At 45.6% G+C, this 20,227-nt stretch overlaps 1 protein-coding gene across 1 annotated transcript in view; it reads right to left on the bottom strand.

Annotated features, from left to right (window-relative positions):
- Myo1e (myosin IE) overlaps positions 1–20,227 on the bottom strand; it is a 195,716-nt gene that overhangs the window by 45,858 nt on the left and 129,631 nt on the right. The window contains exons 11-17 of the mRNA XM_021171412.2: positions 19,401–19,481; positions 18,377–18,463; positions 15,822–15,908; positions 14,808–14,975; positions 13,817–13,902; positions 10,165–10,246; positions 3,559–3,665 (exon numbers count right to left, since the gene is read on the bottom strand). Of these exons, the coding sequence (XP_021027071.1) occupies positions 3,559–3,665; positions 10,165–10,246; positions 13,817–13,902; positions 14,808–14,975; positions 15,822–15,908; positions 18,377–18,463; positions 19,401–19,481 (698 nt within the window). The remainder of the gene's footprint in view (positions 1–3,558; positions 3,666–10,164; positions 10,247–13,816; positions 13,903–14,807; positions 14,976–15,821; positions 15,909–18,376; positions 18,464–19,400; positions 19,482–20,227) is intronic.

The raw sequence follows: 20,227 nt of genomic DNA, 5'->3' as shown, positions 1-20,227 counted from the left end.
TAGCCCTCTCTCGGGCCTGAGTCAAGTTAGATTTCCCTGCATCAAGGTTCAGGAAATTCCTTACATAATTTTTCTGCTGTGTGACAATCAATCTAGCAAATCCTGTGAGGTATAAAAGAACTTTGAAGCACCAAAGACCCAAGTTGCTTTTCTGGTGCATCACGGTTAGTAGGCACTGGATGGCCAGAGTCCAGCTGTTCCCTTTCGGACACCATTTGCACCCTGTGGGAGGAATCACGCCCTGTGGGAGGAGTCACACCTTGTGGGAGGAGTCACCACCATGGCTGTCCTCACTTGTCCAGACTATCCCTCACTCAAGCAGGCTACAGCCTGAGAACAGCTGAGAACAGCCTGAGAACCCAAGGCCAGCCACTTCGCCAGAAGCCACATTTCAACAGGAAAAGAAAAACCCCATACCTCATAAACTTGTGGAGCGAGTAACCCTCTCCACCAAGAACAGTCAATTGAGCGTGTAATCCCCACCAGGGGCTCAGCCCTCCAAACTCACAGGGGAGTGAAGCCATCTGTGATTAAAGCAATGGGGGAGCCGCCCCGCTGGAAATGTGAAGCAGCTTCCATCCGCTCTCACCCTGAGCCTTCTTACACCACATGTGGTTGCTTACTGTGTTCTTGCTGAAATTCAGCTGATGGTCATGGGAGGGGGGATAAAGAGGAGAAGGAGAGGGAGGAGGAAGAGGAGGCCACAGCGTGAAAAGCACCACTGTGAAATCCTATAAAGATTGTAACATAGTTTTGTTTTCTGGTATTCCAGTGAATCAAGTTTAAAAGTGAGGGAGGGGGAGGGGAGGAAGACAGAGAAGGGAGGGGTGGGTGAAGAGGGAGGGGGAGTTCTCAGGTGTTGTACAAACCCCTCTACCAATCAACCTTAGGCGTTCTCAGGAATGCCACCCATCTCCTTTGAGACAGTGTTTCTCACTGGCTTGGAGCTTACCAATCATGCTAGGTGGGTTGCCCAGCGAGCCCCAGGGATCCACCTGACTCTGCCTCCCCAGCTCTGGGATTGCAAGCACACACCACTATGCCCAGAATGTTTACCTAGGTCGTGGAAATCAAACTCAGGTCTTCATCTTTACAAGACAAGCAGTTGAACAGACTGAGCCACCATACCACGCCAGCCCACATCAAGGTGGAAGCATCAATGTTGGGGAAGGTCAAGGAGAATCGACTGTACAGTTTCTTTACAAGAAGACCATTTAGCAGGGCTACTTCCTTGAGGTTGGGGAGTGGTACTTTATTTGTAAGACAAGGTTTTATTTTTCTTGATTTATTATTTTTTATTTTGTGTATGTGTGTGTACGTGTGTGTGTGTGTGTGTGTGTGTGCAATGTGGGCACACGCAAGTGAGTGCAGGTGCTTAGAGAGGCCAAAGGTGTTGGATCTCTGGAGTTGGAATTAGAGGTGGTTGCCCAGTGCACGATGTAAGTGCTGGGAACCAAACCTGGGTCCTCTGCAAGAGTAGTATGTGCTCTTAACCACTGAGCCATCTGTAGGCTCAAGTGAAATGCTTTCATTGATTGGAAAGAGGTGGGGAAAGTGGGAGAGCTTGGAACGGAGAAAGGGTGGGAGTAGGTATCCTATAATAGTACTTCTGTTGCCAACATTTTCTCTGAGGTTGCCCAGGACACCACCCTTCTGTGTGCATGAGCCCATGTAGTTGTACATGTGAGTGGATGGGCTGTTCACACATCAGTACATGTTATAGATAGAGCAGACCACGGGGAAGAGATCTCATGTTAGACATAGAGCAGACCATGGGGAAGAGATCTCACTGGTAGACATTATGTCCTTGACCCTGTGTTTAAATGAGCCAGAAGCTGGCAATGTGGACAACGTGGCTCACACAAATCAGTTACTAACGGGTAGCTGCAGGACACACTTCTGAATCCCAGTCTAGTTCTGGATTTGGCATCACCATAGCACTTTTGGTCTGGGGAAATGGCTTATATAGTAAAATCCTTGCCTTGCAACCATGAGAGCCACAGCTTGGTTCCCAGAAGCCATGTTTAAAATCAGCTAGGCTGAGCATGGCTGTACACGCTGTTATACCTAGTGCTCCAGAGCTTGGGAGGCAGAGGCAGGTGAATCTCTAGAAGTTTAAGGTCAGCCTGGTTTACATAGTGAGCCCAGTCCATCCAGGGCTATGCAATAAGACACTGTATCAAAACTGAAACAAAACCAGCAGCTGTTACAGCCGTGGTGGCAATACCTGCTCCACCATTGCTGGTTTATATAGTGCTTGGAATCAAAGCCTCGCCAGGGCTTCACACATTCTAGACAATCTACTTAGCCACATATCAGCCCATCCACTATTAAGAATGAAAGCACGCCTTCAGACAGCGACCTCCAACCTTGAGGGCAGCACAGGAAAGGACTCATGCCTGAATATGTCTGTCTCAGAGGATGTCCTCTGCCATTGTCAACGGTAAGCCTGGTCTTCCCCATTGTGACCTTTGGCTTAGTCACTTGACACCTGACAAAATTCAGTCTTCCTTCCTCCCAGATAGGAACACTGCACCCTGGTAGGGTTCATACCTAGCCTGGTGATGTGGTGATAATACAGGGTACCCTCTATAGTTGTCATCCCCTCTCCCCCCAGTTCTTCTTCCCATACTCCCAGGGGACAGTAAGATCAGGCCTTAGAGAAACAGTCCCTGGATTTTCCAGCTGGAGACAAATATTTTTTAAAAATATATTCTAATTTTTATTTTATGCGTACGATTGTTTTGCCTGCATGTTTACACGCATCATGTGCATGCCTGGTGAGTGCAGAGGTTGGAAGAGGGAGTCAGAGCCCTTGAAACAAATTATGGATGGTTGTGAGCCACCATATGGGAGCTGGGAATCAAACCTGGGTCCTTTGCAAGAACAAGTGCTGCAAACTGGAGTCTCTTCTCTTGTGCCCCGGAGGCAAATCTTACTTCCTCAGTGAACCTGTTCACAGCTGTCAGCTCATTTCACCTTGCATGGGTCACTCCCCAAACGCCCTTGCAGGCGGAAGAGTGATACAGGCTTCTTAAGGCACATGGGCACCTGAGTCCTCTCTATCCATCCATCTCCTTTAGCCTCATCCCTCCTTCATGAGCACCTCTATGGGGTGCTCAGGACATTGAGCCAGCTGAGGTTCTTCAAGGGCTACATACAGTGTCTGGCAGGCAGGTCACTCTTGCCCCACTCCTCCTGCCTTCCCTTGTAACCCCCAAGCTAAGCATCCCACATAGGTTACATGCTGTACGTCTAAAAACCGAGCCTCAAACAATAAAACCATAGGGACTCTTCCGGAACTAAGTTTTCTTCTAACAGCTGCCTCTACACTACCCCAGATCCTCATCGTAAATTAATTCTGAATGGAATGATATGGCTAGCAAGATAAGGAAAGACAAGACAAGGTGAAATATTATCCAGACGTGTCAAGAAGAAAAAAAATCAGAGACAGGAAGTATGAAGCACGCATGCTTCCTCCTATACCATTGGTTGGTTCACCTGAGGCTCGGCCCACCGCAGCTGGCCTCACCCTCCGCTCTTTCCCCTATAACTTACCTGCTCTCCTCCCAGTCTTTAGGCTTCTTGGTTTCGTTTGGTTTTATGCAGCGAATGTAGTGGGGTGTACATTTCATCAGGGTGCTCACGAGGTCGTTGGCTTGTTTCTGGTGGGAAGAATAAGAACAGTTAGAGATAAAGAACTCTATGGCAGACCAGCTTCCAAAGAAAACCTGCAGAAGCCAGCATGGAGCACGAGGCCAGAAACAAATGTCATGTTGAGCCTCACTGTGCCTGAGCCAGGTGCCCAGAACAGCTTTAAAGCTCTGTTGACTTTTATGATGATCTTTATCACACTTAGGAGTTACAAATTTGAACACTGAAAACAATTAGGCATTTTAGGTTGTATATCTATATCTATGAATAAAACAGGAAATCTTCACATGTGATCATTTCATCAGGAACAATGCCATTATCAACAAATTAAATTCAATTTGTACTGACTGAGATTACTACAAATACACTTTCATTAGAGAGTGTGTGTGTGTCTCAGGCTTCCTAGGCTATTCTCTAATTCACTACCTAGCCAAAGACGACCTTGGTGTCCTGATTCTCCTGCCTCAGCATCCCAAGTGCTGGGATTACAGTCATGCACTACCATGCCTGGTTCTTGATAATTTTTGTTTGTCTGTCTGTTTGTTAAAAATTATAAGTATGGATAAAATTTCAAATATCTTTCCTGTTATTGCCATCTATGAAGAATCTCTTAATTAAAATGAGAAAGAGGTTGGGGAAATGGTTCTGCAGTTAAGAGAACTTGCTGCTCTTCCAGAGGACCTTAATTCAGTTCCAAGCACCGACACAACTGCCTATAACTCCAGCTCTTAAGGGATCTGTAGGCACCCACACACACACAGCATACACACAACCCTCCCCCCCATACAAAATAAATAAAATGATGTAAATTCATAGCCAAACAAAGTAAATTCATAAAAAAAATCTAATTCAGGAATATCTTACATGCCATTTTATTCAGTCCCCCTGATCTGTCCCTTTACAGGACCTGCAGGCTCTCTGCAGTTTCCTTGTGGGACATAACTTACATCTTCACACAGCACAGTGACTCCGTATAAAAATCATCTATCATTAACTCTGCCCTGGGTACCCAGAGCAGGACTTAATTCAAGCAGAGAAAGGCACAGAACTAAAGCTGGGACCGCCTAGGATTATTTCAGATCATGAGAATTGCCCACGTGGACGAAACAGGAGCGGTGTTCATGTCAGCAGCCCCGCCACACAGCTGAGCACACCCTGGGGGTCCACAATGCCCCACTTAGGCAAACCCTCCTTCCAAGCCAGTCAGCATGCAGAGAGGAAAAACCTCTCAAAGAAAACAGTGGGAAGGCCTGCCAGGAAACCAGAGAGCCATTCCCAGTCAGCTCTGCTGACAAGAGACAACCCGCTCTCAATTAGGGCTTCTCTGCTTTCAGGCTCTCGGGGAATCTGAAACCCCCAGGAAACTGATGGGTAAAGTCAAAGCAAGATGTTCCTCGGTGAATGGAGCTCTTGTGTAAACGTGCAGAAGACAGCATTCTTTGCACTGCCTGAAATTGAGGACAGAGGGATAGAGGTTACTCCACCCTTGCAAGGCCTCTGACCACAAAGGAAATTGCCCTTATCTTCTTTGCTGATGAAGTTACATTTGGAAACAAATCTGACGATCTTTGCTACATGTCAGGTGGCTTCAGAGAGGGGCTGCCTGCCGTCTCTCCCAGCAAAGCTTTACATTGCTTTTTAGTTTTCTTTTATTTGTATTCAGTGCTTTGCATGCATGACCCTACGTGTACTATATGCATGCATGGTGCCCCGGGCAGTCAGAAGAGGGTGTTGGGTTTCCCACCAGTTATGGATAGTCGTGAGTCACCTAACATTTAGGTATTGGGAATCGAACCTGGGTCTTCTAGTCAGTGCTCTTAACTGCTAAGCCATTTCTCCAGCCCTACCTTTTTTTTTTCCCCCTTCTTTTGAAACAAAGTCTCTGTATGTAGCCATGGAGCCCCAACTGTCTTACTGTCTTGGAACTTATGAAGCAGGCCAGGGTGGCCTCAAAGTCACAGAGACCTCCCTGCCTCTGCATCCGAGTGCCACCACACTCGGCTCCCCATTCTTCAGTTTTACGTTTCTTGTTCACTTTCAGCTCTTGATATTAATTTTGATTTACTGCTATTCAGTCCTAAGCAGGTAGCAGCATACTGCCTTTGCCCTATGGCCTAAAGAAAGCACGCAGAGGCCAGTGGAACAACTTCATGTGTCCCCTGTCACAGTTCTTCTTATAATAGTCACGGGTCTCTGATGTCTCACAGCGCTCCTGAGCGGTGGCGACTGCTACTACTTTTGCTTTTTCAAATGAGAACATCAAGCCTTGCAGGAAGAAGGATTCCTCGGGATGCAGGAAACGGGATGCAGGAACACTCAATTTGTAACGACAAAGGCAAGGCTTGAAACCGAGCCCACATTTCCTAATCACAATGCTCTTTTACCTTTGTACGGGTGATATGGAATTGTTTGGTGTGTCAGGAAAGGAATTAACTGGGTGAACTTGAACAAGATAGAACCACCAGGTTGTGGCATAATTATTTTGAACAAGCAGGAATATGCATTAGTTGTAGTCACCCTGAATTTCAATGGCTCTGGGTCACTTTCAATGTTCCCCGAGCAAACTGACTTCATAGAGATCTGACTCCAGCCAAGAATGCATTGGTTAGATAAAAAGGCACCAGCAGTATTCATCAGAAGTGGGAATCAAAATACAAAACAAGCCAGGCAGTGAGGAGAGGCTCGGGGTGTTGACCGATTACCCTCTAGTCTCGGTGAGGTTCCTGGCACAATTCTGAGCTTCAGTTCCTCCAGTGGCAGCCTACACACAGGTGGATAAAACTAGAAAACCTCTGATGTCTTATTTTTAAAGGCAGAAAGAGATGCCACAGTGTATGGTGCTGCAGTTGAGCATCTCCCACTCAGCTGTAGGCTCATTCAAGTAATGCCGGGTGTGTTTACCTTGGTCTACTCGGAGCTTGAGTCTGCTCTGTCTAGCATCAAGCCTTCACTCTAATCTCTATTCTAGCCTCTTCCAATCACAATACAAAATTAAATGAAGCCTCAGAATCAAAAATTATTAAATGTAATATAATCTTATTTAAAAGTTTTTTAAAAAAATTTTGTCCATATGAATGTTTTGTTTGCATGTACGTATGTGTAAGTATTTTTGGTGGCCAGAAGAGGGAGTTAGAGTCCCCTGGGATTGGAGTTATAGATGGTTGTGAGTCGCCATGTGGGTGTTGGGAACTAAACTTGTTCTGCTCTCCAGCTTCATAAATACAATGTGTTTCACTTTGGTAAGTTGATGCAAGTGTCTATCAAATGACAATCCTAATCAAATTTTGTAGATCTGTTTTATATTTTAAAATAATTAAAACAATAAAATGTGCAACACTAAAACTATCTTCAATATAAAATTTTCTATCCAGAAACCTGGAGTCCCTTTCAACATACTCTGGGGGATATTTTCCAAACTGTAGATATGGAAGGGGCGGGGGCGTGGCTATGTGTCCTTCAGAGATGTTTCAGGAAGGCATATATAATGAGACATTCACTACTGTAGATCACCAGGCAGATCTTGGTCACAGGATTCATCAGGAAGGGCGGGGTTTAGGTGAGAATATAAGCCAAAATCTCTTTAGATAACTAAACTTCAGGCTGACCTCCCTAGAAAAAGGCCCCAAATGTCCTGTTCTAAACATTCTGTGTAGAGTCCAGATAGGTGGTAACTTTTTAAACTAGACACAAAGGAGAAGCAAGAGGTCCCTACTCCTCTGGAATATTCCAGACCACTTGAACATGAGTCACTGCAACCTTGGGGGATCTGAGCCCTTGGATCTGAACGTGACAGTCTCATGACTGAAGTTTCCAGCCCAGAGCTTGTCCTTATCCAGGTCCTTCAGGCTAAGGCATGAGTCAGCCTCCCATGCAGATGTTAATATCTGAGTCTCAGAAAAATCACATCTGTTCCCTGCCCTCAGCTCTCTGTCCCAGAGACCCAAATCCCATCAATGTCTTGTACGGCTCTTTTTTCTTTTTCTTTCTTTCTTTCTTTCTTTCTTTCTTTCTTTCTTTCTTTCTTTCTTTCTTTCTTTCTTTCTTTCAGATTTATTTATTTATTATAAAGATTCATTTATTTATTATGTACACAGCATTCTGCCTGCATGTATGCCTGCAGGCTAGAAGAGAGTACCAGATCTCATTATAGATGGTTATGAGCCACCATGTGATGACTGCTAGGATTTGAACTCAGGACCTTTAGAAGAGCAGTGCTCTTAACTTTTGAGCCATCTCTCCAGCCTCTTGGAATTGCTCTTAAGGACATGATGTCCCTATAACCCAGAGGGCTCTGCCTATCAGCTCAGAACTCTGCCTGCCCCAGTGGACATGGTGGCATGTGTCAGTGGCATCCTGTTAAGAAGCTGGAGCCCAAGAGTTTGATGGACATGACAAGATTCCATCTTTGTTTTATTGAGACACTCTCATTTTGTAAGCCAGACTGGCCTAGAACTCACAATCTTTTTGCCTGAGCCTTCTAAGTACTAGGCTATAAGGCAAGGCTGCAAACCTGGTGAGACTGTGCCACCCACCACCACCTTCCTTGACTCAAACTTGTAACCTGCCTGCTTCTACTACCTACGTGTTGGGATCTTGGCTGTGTGCTACCACACTCAGCTTGAAGCAGCCTAGAACTATTTGGTTGTTCATGATGCTGGGAATCAAATACCAATTATTGATCCATCTGAATATTCCAGATATCCCACCCTAAGAACAACAGCAAACAAACAAACAAACAAACAAACAAACAAATATACCACCACCTTATGCCTGACTTCATCCACATAACCTAAAAGGTCCTCTTATGGAACCATGTCCTTTACTGAAGGCAGTGTTTCTGTCCTCAGGAAGGTTATTAGGCACTAGGAAGGCAGGCTTTATCCATGAAACACTTGGACAGGAAAGAGCAGAGGGCAGTAACCATAGTAACAACCATGGTGTCTTTGATGCTGGCATACATCAGGAAGGCACGGACTGAGGGCGTCATGGAATGGAATACAGTGTGAAGGATGATGAATGGAAGTCTAGGGCAGGGAGTGAGCGTGTGCACAAAAAATGCCCACAGTGGTCAGTAGGGACAAGGCATGGGCATGGTACAGGAACACACTGCTAGGCAGACCATCCATCAGAGCAGCCGTTGAGCAGGCGCTAGAGGTGGATGCCTGGATTTAAACATCAAGGCCATGCCTGGGAGTTGGTGCTACAACTTCTGCCTTACCAATAAGCAAGAGAACTTTTTAATTAAGCAAGATGAAGCTGAGAACTAATAAAACTAATAATCCAATATTTTTATGTGCATGTATGCCTATATGAGTTTATGTGAACCATGTAAGTTCATGAGCCAAAGAAGCTGGAAGGGGACCTCAGATTCTCTGGAACTGGAGTTGCAGATGGTTATAAACTGCAGTGTGGGTGCTGGGACCTGAACCTGGATCCTGTGTAAGAACAGCAAATGCTCTTAACCACTGAGCAATCTCTTCTGCTCCAGATGCCGAGGACTTAAATCAACGGTTGGCAATAACTTAGATAGCAAAAGCCACAGGCAATGGAACTCCAAATGCCAAATATTAATCACTTCATCTCTTTGATTATAAAACTGGAGACATATTTAACTGGTACGATTTAGTACACACACACACACACACACACACACAAACATATTTTTTCTTTTTTAAAGACAGGCTATCATATAGCCCAAACCTGCCTTGAATCTACTATGTAGCTAAGAGATACCCCTGAACTTACGATGGTCTCGTCTCTACCAGTGGTGGGGTGACAGACATTCACCACCGTGTCTAGTTTTATGGATTGGTAGGGTCAGAAAGAAACTAGGGATCTATGTGCTCTAGAAAAGCCCTCTACCAACCAAGTCACAATCATCCCCAGCCCTAAAAAAAATACTTTAAATGGGTATTATCTTCAGAAACTCATCAAGTAATTGATCAAGTTACAGAATGTTCTGGATTCGAACTCATCACCGCCCTCAGCATCTTTGAATGGCTAACATCATTTGGCCAGCTGTGTCTGCACTGCACAGCAAGGAGGAGCCTGAAAGACCTAGAGAGAGGGATGTGTAAGTCGTCCCTAAAGGTGAACTGGGGTTTCTGGCAAGTTTCACTCTTAGCATGCCTGAGCCCTGGCCTGGAAAAGCACCATCGATATCTAAAACACGATTCCGAACCACAAAACACCTGCTAGTTTACCATAAATCCTTCCAGATTCACTTGAAAGCCATTTCCTCTTTACAAGAACTGATTAGTGTGTGCTGGCCATTAAGCTGTGAGGTACTTAGTATCTATCCATCTGGAGGATCAGGGTGGCCAAGCCAAACTCAGCTACATCCTGCCGTTTTCCATTTTTTTTTCCTTTTTTGCAAGTAGCCTAACTTCTGGGCATTTCTATAACCATACTCCTACCCAAGCCTGACTTTATGGCCCTGGGTGGCAGTTCCTGATTGTTAGAGAACTCCAGCTCTTACAGGGATCTAAAACTTCCCAGAATAGAACCAACCTTTATTTTGCTTCCTGCGGTCGTTGGGCGCCCTTTCTTGTCGGCTTGCAGGTTTTCAGGAAATAAAGACTTTATAAAAGGCCTGGAAAAAGAGAAAGAGGATGGATCAGCAATCTCTCATTCTGTGGGGGCTGGATGTGCTGTCCAGGAGCATCTCATGCTGGCCACAGAAAAACCACGTGACTTACGGTTCAAGCCTGCAAGATGCAACGTGGGCAAATGAGTACCAGGCAGAAGACAGGAAAGGGAAAACAAGTATAAGATGCAAGCATCTCAGAGTCTCAACGTGAGAAATAAGTTTGGAACACCCCTGGAACTGAGGGCTGTCTTGAGGGCAACACAGGAGAAGGGGAGGGGAAAACCGAACGGGCTTGTGAAGACAAGCTAGCCACATTGGAGTCCTGAGTTCTGCACCTGTTTCTGAATCATCATGGGTGACGGTCCACATCTGGATAATTCTTTGATGGGGCGTAAGGAAGAGTGTCCTACACATCTTAGGATCCTCGTTTTTGGCTTTTTGGGGCACGGTTTTATATAGTCTGGGCTGACCTTGAACTCCCCTTGTAGCCCAGGATGGCCCTGAGTTCTGTTCCCTGTCCTCTTTTCTTCATTCCCTAGGTGCTAGTGTCTCAGTTATTTGTCCTGTCCCTATGCCAAGTTTTATGAGGTGCTAGGGAACAAACCCAGGGGTGGCGCATGCTAAGCGAGCACTGTTTCAACCAAACCATATGCCCAGCCCAACACCACAGGACATTTAGTAGAATGAATGCCCTCAGCTTGCTAGAGGCCAGCAAGCAACAGTGGCTTCAACTCCCTTGACAGAGCCTGAGCGGTTTTGAGTGCTGCAGTCACAAGTTATTTTTATTGTATATAAAAATTATATTGTTCACAGAATATATTCCCTTAATAACTCCAACTGAGCACTCAACCATTGTACAGGGTGGGGATGTGTCTAGCTACTTTTGATGCCCCTGGTGTCTGAACCACAGCTTAATAAATATCTTCTAGTTGACTCAGTGAATGAAGTGTCCTACATAAGGTGACCATTGGACATGCTAACGCAACCTCATTCCACCCTGGGGTGACTCTTGGTCTTTAGAAACTTCCAGGAAGTTTCCCTAGCCATCTACTTCTAACCTGACCAGACATATCCATGGATTTTTTACAGCAATTTATATTACAAAACAATTTGCTGCATCTAGACGACAGTTTATGTGGGCCCATCAATCGCTCTTGAACTTGGCAGGAGTTTTAATAATTAAAAACCATCCCTGAAAGTGAGCCTTCGCCTGGCTACCATAAAACCCACAAGCGGCCTCCCTGACCTTCTCAGAGGAGAGCTCGTTGACATTATGCATTTGGAATGGACAGAAATCTGACATCTCAAAAGTGAGTGTGAAGAAGCTTGGGCAAAGGATGGTGGTGGAGCACCAGCATGGAGGAGGGTGGGGATGGAGCACCAGCATGGAGGAGGGTGGTGGAGGAGCATCAGCATGGAGGAGGGTGGTGGAGGAGCATCAGCATGGAGGAGGGTGGTGGAGGAGCACCAGCATGGAGGAGGGTGATGGTGGAGCACAGGTGTGGGGGAGGATAGTGGTGGAGCACAAGTGTGGGAGAGGATGGTGGTGGAGCACCAGCATGGAGGAGGATGGTGGTGGAGCACAGGTGTGAGGGAGGATGGGAGGGAGCTTTGAGGGAGACATAAATGAAGAAAGAATAGCTCCTCATTGGGGTTAGGAAGGAAAGGACTGTTTTGCTTTCATTGCAGTTATCAGAAAGATGTTCCAATTGTTAGTGGTCCTTAAAGTAGTTATTCCTGGCTAAGGATGCAGCTCAGTGAGCAGACTGCTTGCCTAGTATGCAGGAAGTCCTGGAGTCAATTCCAGCACTACATACAGGAGTGTATAAAGGAGGCCAGCCTGGGAGACACTCCCTCAAAGGGAAATAAATAAAAATGAATGCTTTCATGTATTATACTATAGAGGTTCCTCCTAGGGTTGGCTTTTGCTCTTTCCCTTCCTTCCTTCCTTCCTTCCTTCCTTCCTTCCTTCCTTCCTTCCTTCCTTCTTTCCTTCCTTCCTTCCTTCTCTCTCTTTCTTTCTATGTAACTTTGTTTTCTATCCACCTTTTCGTCTTGCCCAAGTGTCTTGGAGACTAGCTTGTGACCATGGGTTCCAGCCCACTCAGTGGCTGAGCAATGTAGACCAGTCCTCAGTGACCTATAGGGTACTGAGGGCACCTGCACACTTTCAGACCAGTGCTGGCAAGGTCCATTCACCCTGCAATTCCTCCCTGCTCAAATCCTTTTCTGCAAATACCTCCTCCATCCCCTCAGGGTCTCTGTAGAAGCAGAGCTTGGGCTTGACTTCCCACAGGTCCTCACAGGAGATGGAGCTACACACGCTCAGACCTTCCCAGGTCAGTGTCTACATCAGACCCTCTGGGTAAGCTCCCTGTTTTTGCATAGGATGGCAATGTCCCCATCATGCATGAGGAGAGTCTGTGTTACACAGAGAGATGGTAGGAAGGTTGGCATAAGTTGCCTCTGTGAGGGGCTTGGTGGTCAATTCTGGGGTCAGCCACTGCCAGAAACCATCGTTCCCCGAAGGCTGCTTGGATCTGGTTTGTGAATGTTCATGGAATGGCTCCAATGGCTGCTAAATGTCAGTACAGCTCATTGGCCAGTGTTCCTGGAGACGATGCTGATGTCAGCGTGCACTCAATGGCAATAAGGATGCTGCCAGCAGCAGCTCTTTCCAGGTCCTCACCAGGGTCATGATGCAGATACCATCACTGTTCCTTTTGTAGATATGCTCTACCATCTGGCGATCAAGGGTGGTGACACTTAAGTGTATTCCTGTGGCAAGGAATGTGAAGTCATCCTTCACCTTCATATGTAGGACATCAGGGACTCCAGACACTGGGTGAGAGCTTCCCTTTACATTACAGTAGGAATCAAGAGCAAAGCCACAGGGATTCTTCCCTGGAGAGAAGAGAAAAAGCTTCTCCCAGACTTCTCCATCTCCATTGCTTCACCCATTCAGGCTAATTCGGGTCTTAGGAAGCCACCGGCCAGCTTTAAAAATGAAGTGACCATGGAAAATACTTCTGGCTTTGTTCCAAGGACAAAGTATCCTAGAACTAGATTTTTCTACTCTTTCAGGCCTTTGCCAATATGGCCGCTTCTTCTCCCCCCCCCCCCCGCCCCAACAGTATTGAAGATGATGGAGTCAGGCATACAGATGGCACTTGGGGGAAGGAAGCATTAGGGACAGAAGGAAGAGAAAGACTGGAAGGAGAAAGCTCTTTTGAGAAAACAGTCAATTTTTAAACCAGACTCAACAGTTCTAAAAGAGCCAGATGCTAAATACTCTAGCCCCTCTCTGGTCTGCATGTTGAAACAACACCATCACTGGTTTGGGATGACTCGGGGCTGGAGCACTGGCTGTTCTAGAGGACCTGGGTTCAACTCCCAGCACCCACCTGGTTGCTCACAATCATCTGTAACTCCAGTTCCAGGGTATCTGAGACTCTCTTCTGTCCTCTGTACCAGGCACACACATGGTAAACAGAATACATGCAGGCAAAATACTCATATACATTTTTTTAAAAAATCCAAAGCTGTCCCGCACGCCAGATAAAGGACACTCACAGCTCACTGCTCTGCATGAGTTCAATCAGGTCCATGAAAAGCACATCCCGGTTCCTTTCGCAGAAGCCGTCCATGTCATAGGAAACCTGGCCAAGAGTAGAGCGCAATCAACTTCTATCCTACATATTTCTTCGGTTAAAAATATCCTTAAGTGAGCATGGCTGTCCTCATGAGAAGGTGAATGTTTCTGGCTATTGCCTTTGAGGTGCCACACTTTGTGCTGTCACACAGAAGGCTATCAGCTGGCTCAGCTGACCATGACCTATAAATGGTAGATGATAAAGAACTGGCTCCCCCGATGATCTGTGGATGGGACTGCGGCTCTCAAGAATACATGCATACCCATTTGTCTGTGGATCCCTAAGCATGTCCGGGCAATACATTAAGTTATTTTTTCCCAAGTTCTGACTAAGGGAAGAACAAGGGAGCCCTCATGCTTACCCACCAAGGAAGTCAACTGAAACTTGGTAATTGGTCTTAAAAGTGGCACCAGAGCTGTGCCCATCTGCCCCGAAGCTCGTGCTCAGGGACCTTGGCTAACGATGACCAGACGGGAGGAAAGATATCTCAGGATTTCCATAGGACTGTGAAGCATCTAAGAGCCATGACCCCAGATTCCATGGTTGGGTACCCTGTACCCTAGCATCCATTTTGTATGGAAAAACATTAAAGTGCACACTCTCTCCTGTTTCATAGTCCCGGTGCCCATGGGAAAGTGAAGAAATTTAAATTTGTGATTGCAACTCTCAAGACAAAAATCTATTGCTTCAGCATTTTCGATATACACCAGGGAGATTTGTGCTTAAAAATTAGCAGCTCTGTAGACAGTACTTTGTTTTAACTCTTCACATTCTTTAAAGGCCTTATTTATTAGATGAATAAATAACATCAATGTCTATTGGTTCATGAGAAAACAAATCCCACCCCTAAAGGCTCACCACTGGGAGCCTTTAAAATGGATCAATCCCGGACTACTGAACCGCGGTCTTACCTTCCCAGCGTAGTGGTGAATGATGAAGCCTTGGTTCCAGCTGTTGAAGTGCTCGTGGCTCCCGATCTGCATCTGGAGTTTCTGTAGCAGAGTCTGGTCAGCCCCCTCACCCACAGCATGCATGGTGGCACACACATCATCCAGGATGCTCATAATTCCAGGAGGGTTCTAGTGCGACGGAGAAGGTAAGAACCTGGTCACTGACCCCTCCAAATACACAACACCTATGGGGTCACATCTTAAGGTAAGAGACTACTCCCAAGACTCAGCTGCCATCTTGGTCATCAGCCATTCTTTCCAAGAAGAATGCACTTAAAATTCCCAAAGGAGGTTTTATCATTCAGACCTAAAGATGGAGGAAACCCCACTTCCAAGAAGCTAGCTAGCTCTCTATTTATTTTTTGGTATACGTGTGTGTGTGTGTGTGTGTGTGTGTGTGTGTGCACGTGTGTGCATGTTCCTGTGTATGTGGGTACATGATGGGACTGGAAGATGTGGCCCTTCTCATGACTCCTCATTTGCTATTTCATACCTCCTCATTTGCTATTTCATACAACCAAGAGCTATCGTCTAGAATTCAGGAACAACTTCCATTTGCAACTTGCCATTTCATGAACATTCATATTTACTGTGGCAATAAAAGCCTATTGTTTTATTTTCATGGTACACATTTGTACATTACTAACATTACTGCTAAAATTCTGTGCGAGTCATTCCCTTAGTTGAAAATCGATGACAGTGACACAGGACCCAGAGAATGAAAGTTCACTTAAGGATAGACCAGTAGCCGGGCGTGGTGGCGCACGCCTTTAATCCCAGCACTCGGGAGGCAGAGGCAGGCGGATTTCTGAGTTCGAGGCCAGCCTGGTCTACAAAGTGAGCTNGCCAGCCTGGTCTACAAAGTGAGCTCCAGGACAGCCAGAGCTATAAAGAGAAACCCTGTCTCGAAAAACCAAAAAAAAAAAAAAAAAAAAAAGGATAGACCAGTGAAGGGGACTGCAGGCGAGTGCTTACAATTTTGCTCTCTATGAGGTCACACACGATTTTATTATTGAAATATTCAATGGGTGTCCATCTTATTCCCTCCTGAACGTATTCTTCCTGGAAAACAGAAATTAGAAGCTTGCATAAACCACCAGGAAAGTAAAAACTTGAATTGCTTTTCCCTCACTAAGAGGTGATAGGAAAGGGACATCTCATAACTTAATGGTTTTCATGTTTTGTTTGAGCCATTAAAATTTATAGCGCACAATAGTTTGTTTATTGTTGTTTGAGATAACATCTCATGCATCTTAGGCTGGCCTTGAACTCCATATGTATCCAAGGATGACCTTGAACTCCTGATCCTCCTGAACCCATGTGGTGGTTTGAATATACTTGGCCCATCGGAAGTGGCACTATTATGAGGTATGGCTTTGTTGGAGGAAGTGTGTCACTGTATAGGTGGACTTTGAGGTCTCCTAGTGCTCAAGCACCACCCAGTGTGGAAGAGAGATCCTCCTTCTGGTTGCCTTCAGATAAAGATGCAGAATTCTTAGCTCCTTCTCCAACACCAGACTGCCATGCTTCCTGCCATGATGATAATGGACTGAACCTCTGAAACCGTAAACCAGTTGCCCTTTACAAGAGTTGCCTTGGTCATGGTATCTCTTCACAGCAATGAAACCCTAAGACAATCTATGTGATAGCTTGAATGAGAATGTCCCTCACAGACTCATTTGAATACTTGGTCCTCAGTTATTAAAACTGTTTGGGAAGGACTAAAAGGTATGGCTTTGTTGGAGGAGGTGTGTCACTGGGGGTGGGCTTTGAGGTTTCAAAAGACTCCTGCAATTTCCAGGGTATTCTCTGCCTTCTCCTTGAGGTTTGAGATGCGAGTTCTCAGCTGTTCATATTACCATCCCTTTGCTCTGCCATGGTGGACTCTAAACCTCTGGAGCCATAAGCATAATTAAATATTTTCTTTCCTAAGTTGCTTTGGCAATGGTGTTTTATCCCAGCAATTAAAAAAAAAAAATTAGGGTCAGATCTTTCTCCTTTCTAGGACTTTGCACGTGACAGGCAGTCGGTGTGTGTGTGTGGGGGGTGGGGGGCACATTTCCATCTGTCATGTTTGTTCAGCCTTCCTTCTACCCACAGTTTCAGTTGATCTCCATGTGGGAATCTCCAGGCAGATGTACAGTGAGCCTCTCCTACACACTACATGCACTGAAGTCCTCACCCTTCTAATTTTATCTTTCAATAACAACCTTGCCATTGTCTAGTTTTTCAAGATATAAAGTGAGGGGTTCTAGAGAGATGGCTCAGAGGTTAAAAACACTGGATGTCTTTGCAGAGGACCCAGATTCAATTCTGAGTATTCCTACAGTAGCTCACAAAACATCAGACACTCTAGTCCTTGAAGATCTGATGCCTTCTTCTGGACTCCATGATCACCAGGAATGTATATAAGGCACAGACATACATGCAGGCAAAGCATCCATACACACAAAATAGGAATTTAGAAGAGAATACACAACTAGGAATCATTCTGGGTGACTCTTTGCTGGTTGCTAATAACTTCAAACAAATCCTATATGTTAGATTCAACAGAATATTTACACATTGGATCTCACTGTGTGGCTACTGTTATTTTTCCATCACAAACCTCTTGTAGCCAGGCTGGTTTTGGGTAAAGTATACAAGCCAGACCCTGCCTGCTCTCTCGAAGCATAGTTGGTACTTCCACCTCACTCTGGCCAATCTTCAGTGGTGGAGAGCTAACATGCCAATCATGTAATGGTCCCTAGATAGACAGCATTTGATATGTATAGCTTCTCCCAAGATTGCATGTGCACCCATAACCTCGGGATTCAAGATTTAGAAATAAGGTCCTTGTAGCTATGAAAGGAGAGGGAGGCTACAGCCTGGAGCAATAGAGGGTAAGGTAGAGAGTACAGCTCTGTCACCAAGAGCCACCAGGATGCGGCAGAGAAAGAATCCTAGGATTTTCAGGATTCTCCCGCCAATGTCTGAAGGGACTTCACTGCAAGGCTGGACTTAGACTCTTGACACCTGACCAGAAGAGAAGTAATTTCTGCTGCCTCAAATCTCCAGTTTTTATTTTTGATGGTGACTCTGTAAATATGAAAGAACATGGCACCAGGAGTATCAGAGAACCTACACTGCACTTTTAGAATAAAGTGTAAACTAGACATAATCCAAGGAAGAATTCAAATGCCAGTGTTGCTATAAATATATGCACTTTAAGGGGCAGATTGGGGGTGTTTCCCAGACAATGGAGGTCAGGACTCCCATTGCACCTTGGCCAGTGGGACAGAGAGTAGCAGAAACAGCTCACTGTCAGGCAGGTCTCCTAGCTTATCTTGCTGACAGAGAAAGAAACACACAACAGATGGTATTTGCATTTCAAAGACTGAAATCTGCAAAGGCAAATGGCTTTCCTGCTGACTTTAGTAGGTCCATTTCCTAATACAAGACTGAAACCCAAGTCAGTCATCAAAAAGGAAAATCTATATCTCTGAAGCAACTCAGACAGAGAACGAGACGAAGGGAGAGGGGCTGCTTACCTGCTCTGCTTTTAGCGTCAGCTCAATAAAAATCTGCTGTAATTTTTCATTAACGAAATTGATGCAGAACTGCTCAAAGCCATTTTTCTGGAGGAAAAGAAAAAAAAAAGGTCCTTTCCTGTAATCATATCACAAGATCATTTAAAAAGTCATTTCTTGGTGATGTTCTAAAACGCCTGTGAAAGCTGTTTCAGAAACTCCAGCTCCGTCAATAGAGGAAGCATGGTTTATATTTAGGCGAAACTAATTTGGTAAAGGTACATGAAGAACTCGCAAAGACCAAGATGAGCTGGAGCTTGCTGCTTCTGCATTGCCTGGAATGTATTTCTTATAGGCTGGGGGGACATCATCTCCCCGCCAAGCTCTGACGGTACAAACTGGCCTTACCTGGAATCAATTTATTTTCCTTCCTTGCTTCCTTCCTTATTTATTACTTTTATTTATATAGTGTGTGTGTGTGTGTGTGTGTGTGTGTGTGTGTGTGTGTGTGTGTGTTGTATGTATGTATACCACAAATGGGTGGGCATGCCCACAGAGGCCAGAAGAGGGCATCAGATCCTTTGTATCTGGAGTCACAGTGGTTGTGAGATGACTGACATGGATGGAAGAAGCTGAACCCAGACCCCCTAGAAGAGTAGCAATGGCTTTTAACCACTGAGTCATCTCTTCACCCCTGCCCCCACCTCATTTTGTTTTTCTTTCTTGGTTTCTCACCTTCCCCCTTTCTTTTATTTTGTGTGTGTGTGATCATGAGTGTGTCTGCAGGAGCCCTCACTGTGAAGGCAGAGATGAGAGAGAATATGGGGGTGACCATTCCCTGCCTTATTCCCATAAGACAAAATCTCCTACTAAGCCTAGAGCAAGGCTAGCCAGCCAGCCCCTGTGAGCCTCTGCCTCTACCTCCACAGCATGGGGATTATGGGTATATGCCGCCATTTTTACCTGAGTGCTGAGAGTCTGAACTCAAGCCCTCATGCCTTCATGGCAAGCTCTCATACTCACTGAGCCATCCCATCCCCCTTACCTGAAATATTTCAAAGCCATAGATGTCCAGGACTCCAATGTTGTACTCCTCATGGTCCTTCTCCATGGCTTTATTGATGGACTAGGAGAAAACAAACACAGTGCGGATAACTCCTTTCATTCTTTTATTTTTTTTTTTAAAGATTTATTTATTTTATGTATGTGAGTATGCTGCAGCTGTCTTCAGACACACCAGAAGAGGGCACCAGATCCCATTACAGATGGTTGTGAGCTACCATGTGGTTGCTGAGAATTGAACTCAGGACCTCTGGAAGAGCAGTCCTAATCACTGAGCCATCTCTCTAGTCCCCTTCTTTCATTCTTATTGACCAGATATACAGGAAGGGTACGGAGCACTGCACGGCAACCACATTGATCCTTGGAGACAAGACAGCTTGAAGACAAGCTGTGTATGCTTTTAAAAGATCTTGGGATACCTGGTGGTGGTGGCACATGCCTGTAATCCTAGCACTTGGGAGGCAGAGGCAGGTTGATCTCTGAATTGGAGGGTAGCCTGGTCTACAGAGTGAGTTCCAGGACAACTAGGGTTACACAGAGACACCCTGCATCCAAACAAAATGGAACAAACAACCAAACAATCACATAAACAAAACAATGGTTTGGGGAAGATCTGAAAAACAACTGTAGAGAGTGAGAGAGAGGGGGGTGGGGAGGGACAGAGGGATGAAGGAAGGTCGATGGAGGTGGTGTTCATACAGTGATGTCCAGAGACCGAGAAGAAGCTGTCACCTTGGGTGATATGAGAAAGATCCTGCCCTGAATGAGGCGACACTCTTGCAAAACCTGCACCTGCCAGTCACATGCACC

This window comes from Mus caroli, chromosome 9 (assembly GCF_900094665.2).
Source record: "Mus caroli chromosome 9, CAROLI_EIJ_v1.1, whole genome shotgun sequence".
NCBI classification, from domain to species: domain Eukaryota; kingdom Metazoa; phylum Chordata; class Mammalia; order Rodentia; family Muridae; genus Mus; species Mus caroli.
This window is presented reverse-complemented; position numbering and strand designations above follow the sequence as displayed.